Source organism: Onychomys torridus, chromosome 3, assembly GCF_903995425.1.
Source record: "Onychomys torridus chromosome 3, mOncTor1.1, whole genome shotgun sequence".
NCBI classification, from domain to species: Eukaryota; Metazoa; Chordata; class Mammalia; order Rodentia; family Cricetidae; genus Onychomys; species Onychomys torridus.
Window position 1 is genome coordinate 113283545 of NC_050445.1, and position 15009 is coordinate 113298553.

General features: G+C 50.2%; 2 protein-coding genes across 2 annotated transcripts in view; one reads left to right on the top strand and one right to left on the bottom strand.

Moving 5' to 3' along the window:
* Positions 1 to 10980, top strand: part of LOC118580631 (meiosis 1 associated protein) — a 68722-nt gene extending 57742 nt beyond the window's left edge. Inside the window, exons 7-9 of the mRNA XM_036182484.1 lie at positions 7438 to 7644; positions 9551 to 9691; positions 10822 to 10980. Of these exons, the coding sequence (XP_036038377.1) occupies positions 7438 to 7644; positions 9551 to 9691; positions 10822 to 10980 (507 nt within the window). The remainder of the gene's footprint in view (positions 1 to 7437; positions 7645 to 9550; positions 9692 to 10821) is intronic.
* Positions 10981 to 11941: 961 nt separating this feature from the next.
* On the bottom strand, positions 11942 to 14933 carry Dok1 (docking protein 1). The gene is made up of 5 exons (XM_036182654.1): positions 14441 to 14933; positions 13835 to 14134; positions 13600 to 13693; positions 13298 to 13482; positions 11942 to 13102 (listed from the first exon to the last, which is right to left on the bottom strand). Exons 1-5 carry the CDS (start codon positions 14699 to 14701, stop codon positions 12296 to 12298), a joined length of 1647 nt encoding a protein of 548 aa, XP_036038547.1. The 5' UTR covers positions 14702 to 14933; the 3' UTR covers positions 11942 to 12295.
* Between the last annotated feature and the right edge of the window lie 76 nt (positions 14934 to 15009).

Genomic DNA, 15009 nt, shown 5'->3' on the forward strand with positions numbered 1-15009 from the left:
AGGTTCCCAGGTGCCATGCTGTTAACATACTTGGTATCTGCATGGATGCCTCTTCCCTGCTGTCATACCCGGAATACTAACCTCCTGAAAGGTCTCCTCCAGTACAGTATTGTAGACAAAGGATAAAACCAGACATCTTTGTTTCTGCTCTTGGCAGCAAAGTGCACATCTTAGTTAGGGTTTTTATTGCTGTGAAGAGACACCATGACCACAGTTACTCATAAAAGAAAGCATTTAATGAGGGTTTGCTTACAGTTGCAGAAGTTTGGTTCATTATCATGGCAGGGAGCATGGCAGCATGAAGGCAGACACAGTGCTGGAGAAGCAGCTGAGAGTTCTGTGTCTGGATCCAAAGGCAGCAAGAAGAAAGAATGAGCCACTGGGCCTGGGTTGGGCTTTTGAAACCTCAGAGCCCACACCCAGTGGTGGTCTTCCTCCAACAAGGCCACAACTCCTAGTCCTTCTCAAGTAGTGCCACTCCCTGGGGACTAAGCATTCAAATATATGAGCTTATGGGGGCCATTCTTATTCAAACCACAGTGGTTTTTACCACTGTGAGTTAGAATTTTGAGGGAGTTTTGTAAGGATAGAGGTGTTTGCTTGCTTGTTTATTTGTTTTGAAACAGAGTCTTACACTGTAGCTCAGGTTTGCCTGGAACTCACTACCTAGCCCAGGCTGGTTTTCAGCTTGTGGTGACTCTCCTACATCAGCCTCCCATGAGCCACCACAGCAGGCAGCTATGAGGTTATTTTCCGTTTTTGTTGTTTTATTTTGGTTTTAGTACTTTGTCAAGGCAAGGAAGTTCTATCCTGATTCCTAGTTTGTTGTTCCTTTTTATTGTGAAAGGTTATTGACTTTTGTCTAAAAAAATTAAATCTACTGGATGATTATATAGTTTTTTCTCTTTATTTTATCAGTATAGAATAATCTATTGACTGATTTTTTTTTTAAATATTAAACCAAGGGATTGGAGAGATAGCTCAGCAGTTAAGTGTACTTGTTGCTCTTACAGACCCAGGTTCAGTTCCAGCACCCTCATAGTGCCTCACAACCCTCTGTAACCACAGTTCCAGGATATCCAATACCCTCTTCTGACCTCCACAGATACCAGGCAGGCATGTGATTGATACACAGACATACCTGCAGGCGAAACACCTAGAAAGGTTACATGAAAAGGTCTTGTCTTCTGCATGCTTTCTCGACTGCTGTAGATTCGTGTGTACAGCTACCCTGCTACATCCAGAAACCAGTTCCCTTGTAGCCATCTCTGCCTATGACTCTTGTAGTCTTTCTAGCCCTCTCCTCCGCCATGATCCCCAACCCTTCAGTGGGAGAGTGTGATTCAAATATCCACAGTCTCTTCTTCTCTGCACCTTGACCAGTTGTGGGTCTCTGAGTTAACCACTATCTACTGCAAAGAAAGAGCGTCTCTGATTCTGAGGGCTGAGATACACTCTGTTCTGTGGGTATCGGGATAAGTCACCAGGAGGTGGTTTACTGCTGTGACCGCTCAGCAGAGTGACAGAAGCAGATTCTCCCCTAGGGCCCATGTTCTGTCTAGCCACAGATTCCTGGCCCAAGTAATGATAGCAGGTATGAGTCTCAGCTTGTGAAGTGGGCCTTAAATCCAATCAGAGAGTTGTTTGCTGCTGTCATGACGTCTGTGCCACTGTTACACGGGTGGGCATGTCTTGCCAGAGCAGATGTTGTTGTAGTGCACAGGGTTCACAGCTGGGAAAGATGGTGGCTCCTTTTCTCCCCTCTCACTGTAAACCCCGCCTTAGCAGTTTGTCACAGGCTTTGCTGTTATGTTTTCAGTTCCATTCACTGTTAATTATTTTCTAATTTCTCCTGTGATCCCCGCAATTATGCACATGTAGAAGTATATTGCTTTATTTTCACATATTCACGAATTCCCAAGTTGCTTTCGTTACCGATTTCTAGTTTCATTCTACTGTGGTTGGAGAAAACATTTTGGATGATGTTAGTCTTTTTAAATGTGTTGTTGTCTATCCTGAAGAATGTTGACTTGTGAGGACTGGGTAATCTGTTTTAGAGAGTTGGGACTCTTTTCCAGTGTTTACGGGAGCCAGTGTGAGAGCAGAATGGTTTTATTAGTCAGATTTTTATCACTATGGAAAAATATTTGGTATAATCAAGAGAGGGAGCACTTATTTGGGATCCCAATTTCAAATGTTCAGAAAATAGTCCTTGGTTCATTTGACTTTGGGCCCATGATAAAAAGATCATGCAGCAGAGACTACTCAGTCTGTGCTAGACAGGAAGCAGAGAGAGTTCCAGGAAGGGAGATCAAGGCAAGATCTAACTTTCAAGGACACTCCCCTAAGTTTCCTGCAGCTAAGCCCCACCTCTTAAAGATTCTAGCTTCTCCCATGTGGTTCCACCTACTGAGGACCAAGATTTCTACACCCAGTCTATGGGAGCTATTTCAGATCCAAACCATGGTACAGGTATTGGATGCTGCAACAGCTTCTTCTCTCCTCCTGGTTCCGTCCTTTCTAGGGTGAGAGAAAAAAAGCAAATGCTAAGAAAACCCAATTTCTTCCTTGTTTCCTTCCAGTTTTCAAAGGCCCAACACATGCTTAGCTTGTAGTCTCTTTTCCTGGATGCATTAGACGAAGGAGATGCCTCTCTCTCCACAAGCAAAGCTAAATGGCTGTCTTGTTCCTCCCTGCTCCCTTGCCTACCTCTGAAACACCTCACTGCACAACTAGCCATGTTTCATTAATTGCACACTGCATTTGTTTGAAGGCCATCACATTGATGCCAGACCAAGGCAGTGCTGGCCTATGAGAGTCAAGTTTCTCCCTGCTCTAACAAATACTCACCTAAGTCCTTGCAGGGTTTGGATCAGGGCCTCTGTGATTTCTGTCCATCAGAGGTCAGTAACCATATCCTCTTCCTTCCCTTTGCTGTCTGTAAGGAGTCATTAAGCTGTAACGAGAAGAAAACCATACATACAACTGTAAATAAGTTGGGGGAGGATGATCTTACTCAGGCTGAACTTGGAGTATGGCATGCCATTCAGACCTGCCCCTGTCCACACCTGCTCTGAGGAGAAGGACCCCGCTTTGTAAAGTCTAAGCCATATTCTATGGCAAGATCTCCAATTACACAGAAACAAAGACATCTTTCACATACGGTACATTAGCTACCTTTCTTGTTGATGTGAGCAAATACCTGACGAGGAACAACTTGAAGGAAGAGATTTATTTTGTCTCACAGTGAGAAGAGACACCATGGTGGGGAAGGAGCTCGGCAAGGAAGGCTCACAGTGGCAGAGGCACAAGGCTGCTTGATCACATCTTGGTGGACCAGAACAGGAATCCAGGCCAGACTGTAGGCCTCTACTGATCCACTTCCTTCGGCTAGCCCCACCTCCTAAAGGTTCCCTCCCCAAACAGCTCCACCAATGGGGGACTGCAAATACATGAGCCTATAGAAGACATTCTACATCTATAGCATAGTATCTTCCTTCTGGTAAGGTTAGCATCTAAATCATGCTCTTTTCCTTAGAACCAGCCAAAGTACATTAGCAGTTATCTATGGTCATTGGCACTGTTCCCCTTGAGGACCCCAAGGGCTGCTGGTTTTGAGATGTTCCCAGTGCTTTTTCTCAGCCTCAGATACTTGCTGTGGCAGTTAGCCACATCCAGCATAAGCACAATTGCTTGTCCTAACAGGTCAACCTGTAACTTAGCTAACATCCTCAGACTTGGGCCTGGACCTCCAGTCTCTAGTGCCATAAACCACTACCCAGGGGGAGATGCTAGAAATGTGCGGTCCTAAACAGGAGCCTTCAAGTTCAACTTCCTTCATCCGCACTCTCTCCAGATGCTCCTGGGAATTGAAGATAAATTAACATTGTCATCTAATACAGACTTATTTATTTCTCTCCCAGAGCTTTCCGACAATCTCTTTATGTATTAAGCCCATTAGTTTTAAAACATTCTATAAAATTCTTTCAGCTACAGAAAAATCCAAGGAGAGAGAAGGGACAAAAAACAAATCTTCTCGGTCCTCTGACAGTCCCAACGTTGGCAGAGAGTTTTGAGACTGATGTCCTTTCTACATACCAGCTAAACAACAGAGACTTAGCTGTTGTCTCAGAGTCAATTGACTCAGAGTCCAATGTCCAAAAGTGTTCTGTGTGCAACACTCAAAGATTCTTAGCAAGCCCATAGTATAACATGTATGACTCTTCTTAATGATGAGATCCAAGAAACATCACACACCATGGCCCCTGGCTCGTTGCCTCAGTGGCAAGATCTCTCATGCTTAGTTAAGTCTTGGGCAGGTGGTTGACATATCAGTTTGTTTAGGACTGAGAAGTTTTCTGGGACACAGGACAATCGTTCCTAAATATAGACCAGTCAGAAGAGTGGGTCACATGACATCTTAGACAAACATCCTTTATGAGCCTCCCCCTTACTCTATTATAAATGCCAAGAGGACACAGATTATATCTAGTGAGTTTCTGCACACCTAGTGCTTGGAACATGATAAATATTCAATAAAAAAAAACTTCATATGCATAAGTATTTTGCCTGCATGTATGTGTGTGCACCTCATGATACCTAGTGCCCATGGAGATCAGAAGAGGGTGTCAGATCCCCTGAAAGTGGAGTTACAGATGACTGTGAGCCACCATGAGGGTACCAGGAATTAAACTTAAGTATTCGATGCTGCAAGTGCTCCTAACCAATGGGCCATCTTTGCAGCTCCCTATTCAATAAATTTTAACAAACTTACAAACAAATGCGTGAACTGGCACAGAATAGAAAACTGAAAACAGTAATGGTTGAAATCCTGACCATAATCAGAAGTCACTTTGGCCAATGAAAGCTAAGCAATTACCTAGTCTTCCCTAAACTTAGCAAGGCCGTGTTCCCATGGCAGGCAAATACCCTGACACACACATATACCATAATTTTAACATTATTTACTCCCAGCTTAATGGATTCAGTAAGCCTCAGGAGCCTTTGCATCACATTTTGAATCTGTTCTTTGGGGAGGGGGAGAGGTGGGGGGAGGACAAAATTCTAGATACAAGCAAAATAATAACACCATATGAACTTTTTTATTTTTTATTTTTTTGTGTATGCATTGGTGTTTTGCCTACATGTATGCATGTGTGAGGGTGTTGGATCTTCTGGATCTGGAGTTACAGATAGTTGTGAGCCACCATGTGGGTGCTGGGAATTGAATGCGGGTCCTCTGGAAGAGCAGTCAGTGCTCTTAAACACTGAGCCATCTTTCCAGCCCACATATGAACTTCTAAGGTTCTCCACAATGCTCTTCACACAGTGTCTGTGGCTGGGTAAGCATTCCACTGTTTGAGATTATTATTATAATTATAGTTAACTTTCACATGCCAGATCTCCTATCTCCACCCATTCTTTTGTTGAGGAAGCATCATACTTCTCATCTATCTCTATCCAAGGTTTTGTTGAAGAGGCACCAAAATCATCAGCCCGTGACTGTCAACCACAAGAACAGTCACAACTTTTCTTCTTGGAAGAATGAGCGGGTTCCCTCCCCTTGCCAGAGACCACCAGACCCGGTGGTGTTCTGTGCCACATGGTTTGATGGCACTTAGTTAAGATGGCAGAGATTTCCTTCCTCTCTCCAAAGCCACCAGCAGGTGTTAGCTGCCTCTCTGTGTCCCTTTCCCATTGTCTTCCACAAATACTGATGGTCCCTTTCCATTGTCTTCCACAAATACTGATGGTCCCTTTCCATTGTCTTCCACAAATACTGATGGTCCCTTTCCCATTGTCTTTCAAATTATTCTTATGTTGGAATGATAGAACGAATATGAGTTTGTTGTTCCCCATCTTATGTAACTGGGAAACTGTTACATTTGTGCCAGATGTGACTAATGGTCTCTGCCAGCAAAAGGACATAACTTACCAATGACTATAACCATTCTGACTCCATGTTTATTGGAGATCTGTGGTTTTCCTTGGAAAAGGACCATAGAAAGTTGCCTTGTTTCCATCTCATCAAAAAGGGTGTGCCTACAGATTCATTTGTAAATGCTTGTCTCCTCTCCCTGTCTTCATGCTGTCCTCTGCTGTCTCCATGGCATGTGACATGGAGCCACTGCCCCCAGGGTCCCTCACCCGTCTGTGCTGTGAACTGGCTTAGTCGATCTCAGGGTCCTGTCCCCACCCACCGTCCTGTTGTACTAAAGCTTTCCCCTACACACTTCCTCTTTCTCTTCTTGGTCTGCAGGCTGCTTCAGCATCGTCTTAACCCTTCACTGGGTATTTCAGGGGCATCCCCACACTCATCCATCCCATCCTAACTGCAGCCAGTGCAGCATCCCCAGACTTGTTCTCAGAACAAGACCCAGTGCTCCACACCATCCTCTACACACCTCCATTTCAAGACTAACTTTAAGAATTGGGGATGGGGAAATAGCTCAGTGGTAGAGTGTTTGCCTAGTATATGTGAGGCCCTAAGTTTAATTTCTAGTGACACACACACAAACAATAATAATAATAATAATAATAATAATAATAATAATAATGAGGAGGAGGAGGGGAGGGGCTGGGAAAATGACTCAGTCAGACCTGAGATTGATCCCTAGAGCAACCCACATTAAAAAAAAAAAAAAAAAAAAAAACCTACCATGGTGGGACAAGCTTATAATCCCAGTGGTGGAGAGGCACATGGATCCTTGGGGCTTACCAGATAGCCAGCCTAGCCTACTTGGTGAGTTCCAGGCCAAAGAGAAACCCTGTTTAAGAAAACAGGCACCTGAAAAATGACACCTGAGGTTGTCTTCTACACACACACACAATCAATCAATCAATCAATCAATCAATAAATCACATACATACAACATACACAAGACTGTCATTTTTCAAACTCCACACTTAGTTTTTTCTTTTTTTTTCTTTTTTTTTTTTCTTTTCTTTTCTTTTTTTTGAGACAAGGTTTCTCTGTGTAGCTTTGCACCTTTCCTGGAACTCTCTTGGTAGCCCAGGCTGGCCTCAAACTCACAGAGATCTGCCTGCCTCTGCCTCCCGAGTGCTGGGATTAAAGGCGTGCACCACCACCGCCCAGCCACACTTAGTATTTAATAGTCTATCTGGAATGTACTATTCTACTTCAAGTTAAAGAACAGTTCTTAGTATATGTCTTCACCAAAACCTTTTTGTGTATTTTCTGTAATTATGTGAATACACACACAAAACAAGCAAACAAGCAAACAAAAAAACACCTTTTGTGTATTCTCTGTAAACCAGGCAGGAAGAACAGCAATTGTGCTATCAGGAGGCCCTCCCTTCTAAGGGCCAAAGTGAAATGCGTCTTTCCTCCTTGACACCCCAAGGAGAACACAGAATCTTCAGTTGGGGTTATCCTCAAAACAAGCCAAAGACTGAAGATGTGTGTCCTTGTTGCAGAAAAGAGATTGGCTGCTGTTGGCCAGAGGGGAGCCCCAGACCCCCAGACACAACCAGAGTGTCCCCACCAGCAGCTTCTATGTGATCACACCATCTCAGTCTCTCACACTGCTGGTGAAGTTGGTGGCCACGAGGGAACTGATGCTGCCTGGCTTCTTCCCCCTGCTATCTGAGGACCCACCTGAAGACAGCCTAAAGATGATAGAGGCAAGTGCAGCCTATGTGTCTTAATGTTCTAGTGCCGTGAAGAGACACATGACCAAGGCAACTCTTATAAGAGGAATCCTTTAATTGGGGGCTTGCTTACAGTTTCAGAGGCTTAGTCCATGACCAACATGGTGGAGAACATAGCGGGACACATGGCGCTGGAGCAGTGGCTGAGAGCTACATCCTGATCCTCAGGCAGAGAGACACGGGGGGCCTTCTGAAACCTCAAAGTCCACTCCCAGCGACACACCTCCTCCAACACGGCCACACCTCCTAATCCTTCCAAAGTAGTCACCAACTGGAGACTAAGCACGCGAACATATGAGCCTGTGGTAGTCAATCCCATTTAAACCACACACAGAGGGACAAATAGAAGGGAGCTTGAGAAAGGGATGAGGGAGAAAAAGAGGGCCATAAGGGAACAGATGGGGAGCAGATGGTTTGTTACAGCCACCAGAGATAAAAGCCAGGATAGAAAATGAAGTGGGAGGAAGTCAGTGGTCTGATTATGAAAATCAATTGAGAAGAGAGCCTGGTTTGAGGGAAATAAGGTTTGTGAAGATAGTTGAGAGAGAAATGGGCCTCGACATAGCCAAATAATTGGGAATTGGTGCCATCCATCTTAAGAGAAGATCCCACAATGGTGGGCACATGTATAAACCTATGCATGCACACACACGTATATACCCCTGAAATCTGATGTAAATGAGTGCCAACAAGTAGCTAGCTGCAAAGGAAAAGGGGCCAGCAGGGAAAGCTGACAGCAGGCAGGAGAGGAAGTCCAGGTCCAGGTGCTGAATCTGATCTGTTCAGCTTGGTCTGCAAACGCCAGCCGTCGTGAGCCTGCTCTCATCTGTACTGGGCCTTGGAGAGGAGGCAGTGAGGTTTCAGGAGGAGAGGGGGACAATAGGGAGGAAGGAATCAAAGGTGGGAGCCCTCGAACAAAGACATGATGGGCAGCAAGGAAAATGCCGATGAAGACGTGGGTGGATTCTCATGTCTTCAAGTGTTTGCTATGGTGCTCTAGTGTGTGTGTGCCAAGCCTCTAGACAGATGGCAGGTGTCTGTGGCTCCACCTGAGCACCTCTGTGTGACACTGCCTGTAGTGTGTATATGCATGCTTGTGCTCCCGCCTCTGCTGGGGAAGAGGCGTAAAAGTCTGAAACTCAAATGCAAAGAAGCCAGCAGGCCACCTCCCCCGCTGTGCTCTCCCACCCTCCTCTCTAGATCCTGCCTTTCCTCCCGGGTAGGGGTGGAGAGGGGCTCTGGACTGGCAGAGTGGGAACCACGTTCACGGCTGGCTGGCCGGCTGAGGAGCAGAAAGGACAGAGTCTGGGATTGTGCTTGCTGCTTGACGGCCATGGCAATGCAAAGAGGTGGGCAGGAGTGCCATGGCTCCCTCGGCGGGTCTCACTTCAGGGCCAGTGGTTCCTGGCACAGGATGTTGTGGCCGGAAAACCTAGCTACTCAGGAATGCTGTGCTCCAATGGCCTCCTTCTACGCCCGGCTCACCTCAGGCTGGGAACTCCCTGTACTTGTAGTGAGGACTGGAGCATCTCAACCCTGCCTGTAACCTGAAGACACACCCACCCTCAGCCTCCACACTGGACCCTTGTACCTCTCGGAGAGTTCTGGTTTTTCTCAGAACCCAGTGACACTTCTTGGGGTTAGAACTAGGGGCTTCAGAGTCTCTAACCACCAGGCGTTCCATCTACTTCGCCCGACGTCAGCCTACTCTCGTGGGCGGGCGGGCGGAACACCAGCGGGACTCAACCTATCTCAGCCTCAGCCGAAGCCTGGGGTCCTCCCCCTCCCCCAGCCTCTCACATGCTCAGGTCTCTGCAGGGCATCTCGCGTTCTGTGACCTTGAGTTCCTGAATAAAGCGTCTCTTCCCCTCCTCCTCAGAGCACACTAGACAGCCTGGAGCTGGGGTCCGCCTACAACCCCCTGCAAGTTGAGAGTCACCTGTATGCACATCTGAGCAGCTCCCATGCCAAGCCTCAGGGGCGCCTCTGCACAAGCTGGGAGAGCCGGGGCCTTAGAAAGGTACCTCGCCCTAGTCCCCATCCTTCCCGTTGCCCCCCATGCCCTTTGTGCCCCGAGTCCAAGGGAGCCCTTCATCTCCACCCCGCAAGAGCACCAGAACAAAGAGAGTGGCCCACTCCACACCCCCACGGGTGGAGGGGAGAACCAAGCTGAAGGTTTTGTTTTCCTGGACGGGGCTCACCATGTAGCGGTACCGCCCAGCCTGATCTTGAGCTGGCCATCTGCCCGCCTCAGCCTCCTGAGGGAGCCAGGCGGGTTGGGGAGGGTGGCTATGGCTCAGGCTGTCACACCTGTGGCTTAGGTATTCTAACCATGATGTTATCTGCTGGCTGTCTTGTTGAGCAAAAACAGGCCACACTGGAACTACAACCACAGACCTCTCTTTGGAAAGAAAGAAGGGCTGCCCGGGAGGCAGGACTAGAACTGCCTAAGGGAAGGGAAAGGAAGGCCTCTAGAGTGCCAGGCTTTCTAACAAGAGCTCACTTACTCTTCACAGCACCAGCCAGGGGAGCGCCCCAGAGGACAGGTGAGGAGCCAGACCTGGACCCCTGCCTCAGAATGGGGCTCTGGAGAAAAGGCTCGCAACCAGAAGCCAAGAACCCTGGTGCACACCTGTAATCCCAGAGCTCAGGAAGCTGAGGCAGGAGGATTGCTGGACATCTGGGGCCATCCTGGGCTACAGCGAGACCTGAAAAGAAGGGCAGAGAGATCAGGGGAAATGAAGTGTTTCTAGGAGGTCGGTCCACGGTCTGTGTATTAAGGTCTCCTTTTGCTCAGAGGACTTTCCTGCTTTCTCTGTAACTGAGCATTTGGGGAAGAAAAAAAAAAATTGTCTCAGCTAAAACTGCTGAAGGATGTTTCTAAACTCCAGAAGAAGCAATGACCAGATGCATAGGAGCAGAGCCCACCATGAGGGCTTGGCAGGCAAGCTGACAGAGAAGGGACACTGGGCAAGGAGAAGGTAGGCCGAGGCTGCAGCCTAGAGGACTCCAGTCACTACCCTGGGCCTTCAGAGTGTCACTCCAGGAGTGAGATCTGGGAAGGAAGTAGGACCAGAGTCCAGCAGGGAACAGCGACAGGAACTTGGACACTGTCCGGTCTTCATAGAAGACTCTGGTTGTTCTTTACAGGCCGGACAGTTGCAGACCAACAGAGTTCGAGCCACAATGGTCCCCCTGCCCGTGGTACCAGCCCCAGCTAGAGCTCCCAAGACGTCAGCAGCCAGCAAAGCTTCCTCAGGAACCTTCCTGCCCTCTGATTCAGAGGAAGAGTATCCTTCTCAGACCTAAGTCCCCAGTGCGGACACACCATACCACACAGGACGGCTGCCTGAGGGCTGATCTGCCCGCTCTCAACCTGTGCCTGTGAGCTCAGGCTCCCCCACCTCCGTCCCCAGTGCTGCCATTGCCCAACCCAGGGCTGAAAGCAACACACCCAGGCCTGTCTTTTGTCCAGCAGGGATTTTTTCTTTCTCATTTGGATCATTTGATAGTGTTGACACAAATTATTAAATACCCAGTAAGCCTCTACCATTGTTCAGAGCATTCCTAGGCCAGAATTTCTTCCTGCAGCTCTGCGTAAGAAGGTGGACGAGGTCCGGTCACCCTTGGGAAACTGCAACTCAAGAATTACGATGAAGTTTTTACAGCTCCAGAAAAATCAAGACATTAGAACCTGAACCCTGGTCCAGAAGAGTCCCCTTCCCAAACCACCCACAGCAGTTCCCTTCAGCTTCAGACCCCTGTGAGCAAGTATATGTCTATGTCGAAGGGGCAGGGTGCTGTTGTGTTGCCCAGCAGAAGGGGGTGGGCACTGTGAAAGAAGCTCACTCCCCACCTCATCTCCTCTCCCCACACTGCCTCCCTTCTTGTCTGCTCCCTTGAACTACGGAAAAAATAGCTGCCATTTAGAAAGTACCTCCCCTATGCCTTTGATGGCACCAAGTGCTTGGGAAATGTATCCACTTCAATGCAAGCAATCTTTGGAAGCGGAGCCAAATTCTCACCCTTGGTGGAAGGACAGTGGAGCAAAGTTAAGGACTGCGGACAGCAGACAACTGACCCAGGGTCACGGAGCTAGAGACCAGCCCAGGTGAGCCTGCGGCCACCCAGGCTCTGAACCACCACACGTAGACTTCCCTCCCTGGGGCCCTTTCCTCCTTCCCTGGTCCCCAACATGTTTCCGGTTCTTCTCTTGATCTGTCCACACCCTCCAGCACACGCTGCCACTGTGTCTATTTACACACACAGATTTTTTCAACCCAAACTGGCTTTAATGAGATTTATTTTATAAATTAAAAAATATATCTGCCAAAGAACAATACAAGACTAAGGGTCCATACTGGCCTTCCCAAAGTGCCTCCACTCTGACCAGTAGACCCCTTCCGTAGGCCTAGTCCAGGAGCCATCCATTTCTTAGCGCTGCCGCCTCCCCAGAGCCTATCTCTCTCCTTATCATTTGCTCTGCTCTTCCTGTGACTTCCTGGGGCTGGTCTTCCCTTGATGCCCCTGGTCCCCTAGTCTTAACCTAGGCCCCTCCCACCCTCTGGTTCCTGCTGGCTAAAACGGGTGCTGCCTCTCCAGGAAGCTCCGGTCAGCAGCTGTCTCAAGTGGAGCCCTCTGACTTGACCCTCGCCCCCTCATTCCCTACTCCAGACAGCCCACAGTCCCAACCCCCTGCGGTCCCACTCTTCTGGACCTGGCTGTACAGAGCTGTGTCTGAGCTGTGACCTTTGCTGCCACCGCCACCTGTGGTACCAGGGTCAGGAAGGACCAAGCCCTGCGGCTTGGGAGCAGGGACAGGCTTGGAGCTTCGAGGCGGCGGTACAGCATAGTCATCTGTAGCGGGGTTGTAGGGGAGTTCATAGCCCTCCTCCTTCGCCCGAGCCTGGCACCACCATGCATCCTTAGGCTCCTGAGGCAGATCATAAAGGCCCCGGGGAGGGGCCGGGGCCAGGCCCTCAGGTTCATCATAGATGGGGTCCTCTTGGTCTGTCAGCTTGGTCTTCAGCAACTGCTGCTGCACGTGCCCATACAAGTCCCAATAGAGGGTTTTCTTTGGATGCACCCCCTCCCCTGCCCTAGCAGGGGTGCTGCCCAGGGGGTCTGAGTATAGAGAGTCCTGAGAAGGGCCTGGGAGGATTCGCAGGGAGTCTAAAGGCTCAGCATATAGGGCTGGGGGGCTGCCCAGGGGCTCCTGAGGGACAGGGGGCAAAGCTACCTTTCCCTCTGCCTCCCCTTCATGGGAGTCGGTCCTGAGGATATCTTGCCCCTGTCCCGCCTTTCCTTGGGCTTTCTGCTGCTGGATGGCAGCCTCAACTGCCTGAAAGATGTCATTTCCCTGTGCAGTCTGGAAGGTGAAGGTTCCAGGGCCAGAGGGGCAGCGGCGACCCGCTTCAAAAGAGAACATTACCTGAGGGTGTGGAGGGAAACACGTTAGGACTGTCATAAGTGATGAGTCCCAGGTCTGACCAAGTTAGTGTATCTGCAGAGAAGAGACCACCTGGGAATGGAATCGGTCATCTACACCTACCCCCATCCTACACCCCCCACCCCCCCCCCCCCACCCCCCACCCCCGACAGTCATCCTCCCAGACAGCCCCTGCACCTTGTCCCGGCCATAGCGTCGCAACAGAGTGTAGGGCCAAAAAAGGAGCGGCTCCAGGATTTGACTCTGGGCTCCCAAAGTCAGGAGGGTCAGCTTCTCAGCCTCCACCCTCAGTATGTAGGAGCCTTGCAGGCCGCAGCGTTCAGAAGCCTCAGTCCTCTGCGTGGTTACCCAGAACTGGGAGCCTGAAAGGAACACATAGAAAGGGGAAGGAGCGCTGGTGCAGGTTAGGGGCTCGGCAGACTCCAATCACTAGCTCCACGACAGCACATCTCCCGACTCCATTCATGCCAAGCATCTACCTTCCCAGGTGGGGCTGTACAGCGAATTCTCCAGCATCTCCAGGGCAGAAAGCTTAGGCGGGTTCTCCGTCTGCGCCAAAGCCCAGCTACCCTTCTGCGGAAAAAAAAAAGGAACATCGAGGAATATATAATTCCATTAGGTCTGGAGTGGGTGCAGGAGGTTCAGCGCCGCGGTTATAGCCCCCATTCTCGCAGTGTCCCTTAGGCCCAGGGTCTCTCAGCCCCATCCCCTCACCGGAAAGGCATTTCTGCATAAAGTCTGCACCCAGGCGGCGCTGGACGGGGCGTCCGCCGCCAGCAGGTGCGAGCGCTGCGCGGTGTCCAGGCGGAAGGCAGTGGCGCCGGGCTCGGGGGGACTCTCCAAAGACACAGGGGCCACGCTCACACACTCAGCCAGGCGGATCATCTTACAGTCCAGACGGCGAGAACCGCCTCGACCCCCTCCAGTGCTCGACCCCTTGTGGTCAAAGAACTCCAGCCGCGCTACGCCGTGGGGGCTAGCTGGGTAGAGCACAGCCCAGGTTTTCCTCCACCTCTGGGGAAAAAAGACGAAAGACGCGGGAGTGCGGGGCAGCACGAGCCCCGCGGGGAAAGAGAGACCCACGCAGGCCGATCTGAGTCTGGGGCTTCCCAGGCAGGGACACTTTCCCAAAGATAATGCCATCCCAACTCCGCACCAAGGAGGGTACAGCCTGGGGCTTCAAGGGGCTCTGCAGTTGCCCGCGCGGCGTTTCGACCTGCTTCCGGCCCCTCTCCTCTTTCTGGATACTTTCACCCACTTCCAGTCCAGAGGGGTTTCGCCGTCTCCCACGGCACACACACACAGACATACACACACTACCTTGGTCCCAAAGCGCTGACTCTGCAGAAAGAGCGGACCCTCCATCACAGCCCCTTCCATGGTCCCGGCGGTTCCTTCCGCGCTTCCTGGCCCCAGGGGCAGGGGGCGGGGCGGGGCGGGGCGGGGCTGCAGGGTGCCCGCCCCTCCCCGGCCCCTGCGGCGATGATGGGAGAATGGAGGAAGAGGAGCCAGCAGGAAGAAGTCAGGGTCCCCAGATAAGCGGACTGGGGCCTTTATCCTACCGTTGCACAGTGGTGCCATTCAGGGAAGCCGTGATTGACAACCAGAGGGCCCTGGTGCCTGGGAGGTGGGGGCTGAGAGTGACGTCATATGCTTAACGTGACATCGGAGTGAAGGCCGTGACATCATCCGCAGACACCCCGGGAGCACCATAATGACCAAGGGGGCCCTCTGGACGGGACATTAGTTCCCCTTGTGGGACCTGCTCCCATGGCCCAGCCCTGGAGTTTAACTGGACTGTTGATACTTTGCCTAGCTGGGGTTGTGGAGGAACGGCTGGGGGGCTGGAAAGTTTCCCGCCGCCACGGGGGCCAATCCCAAAACCGTTT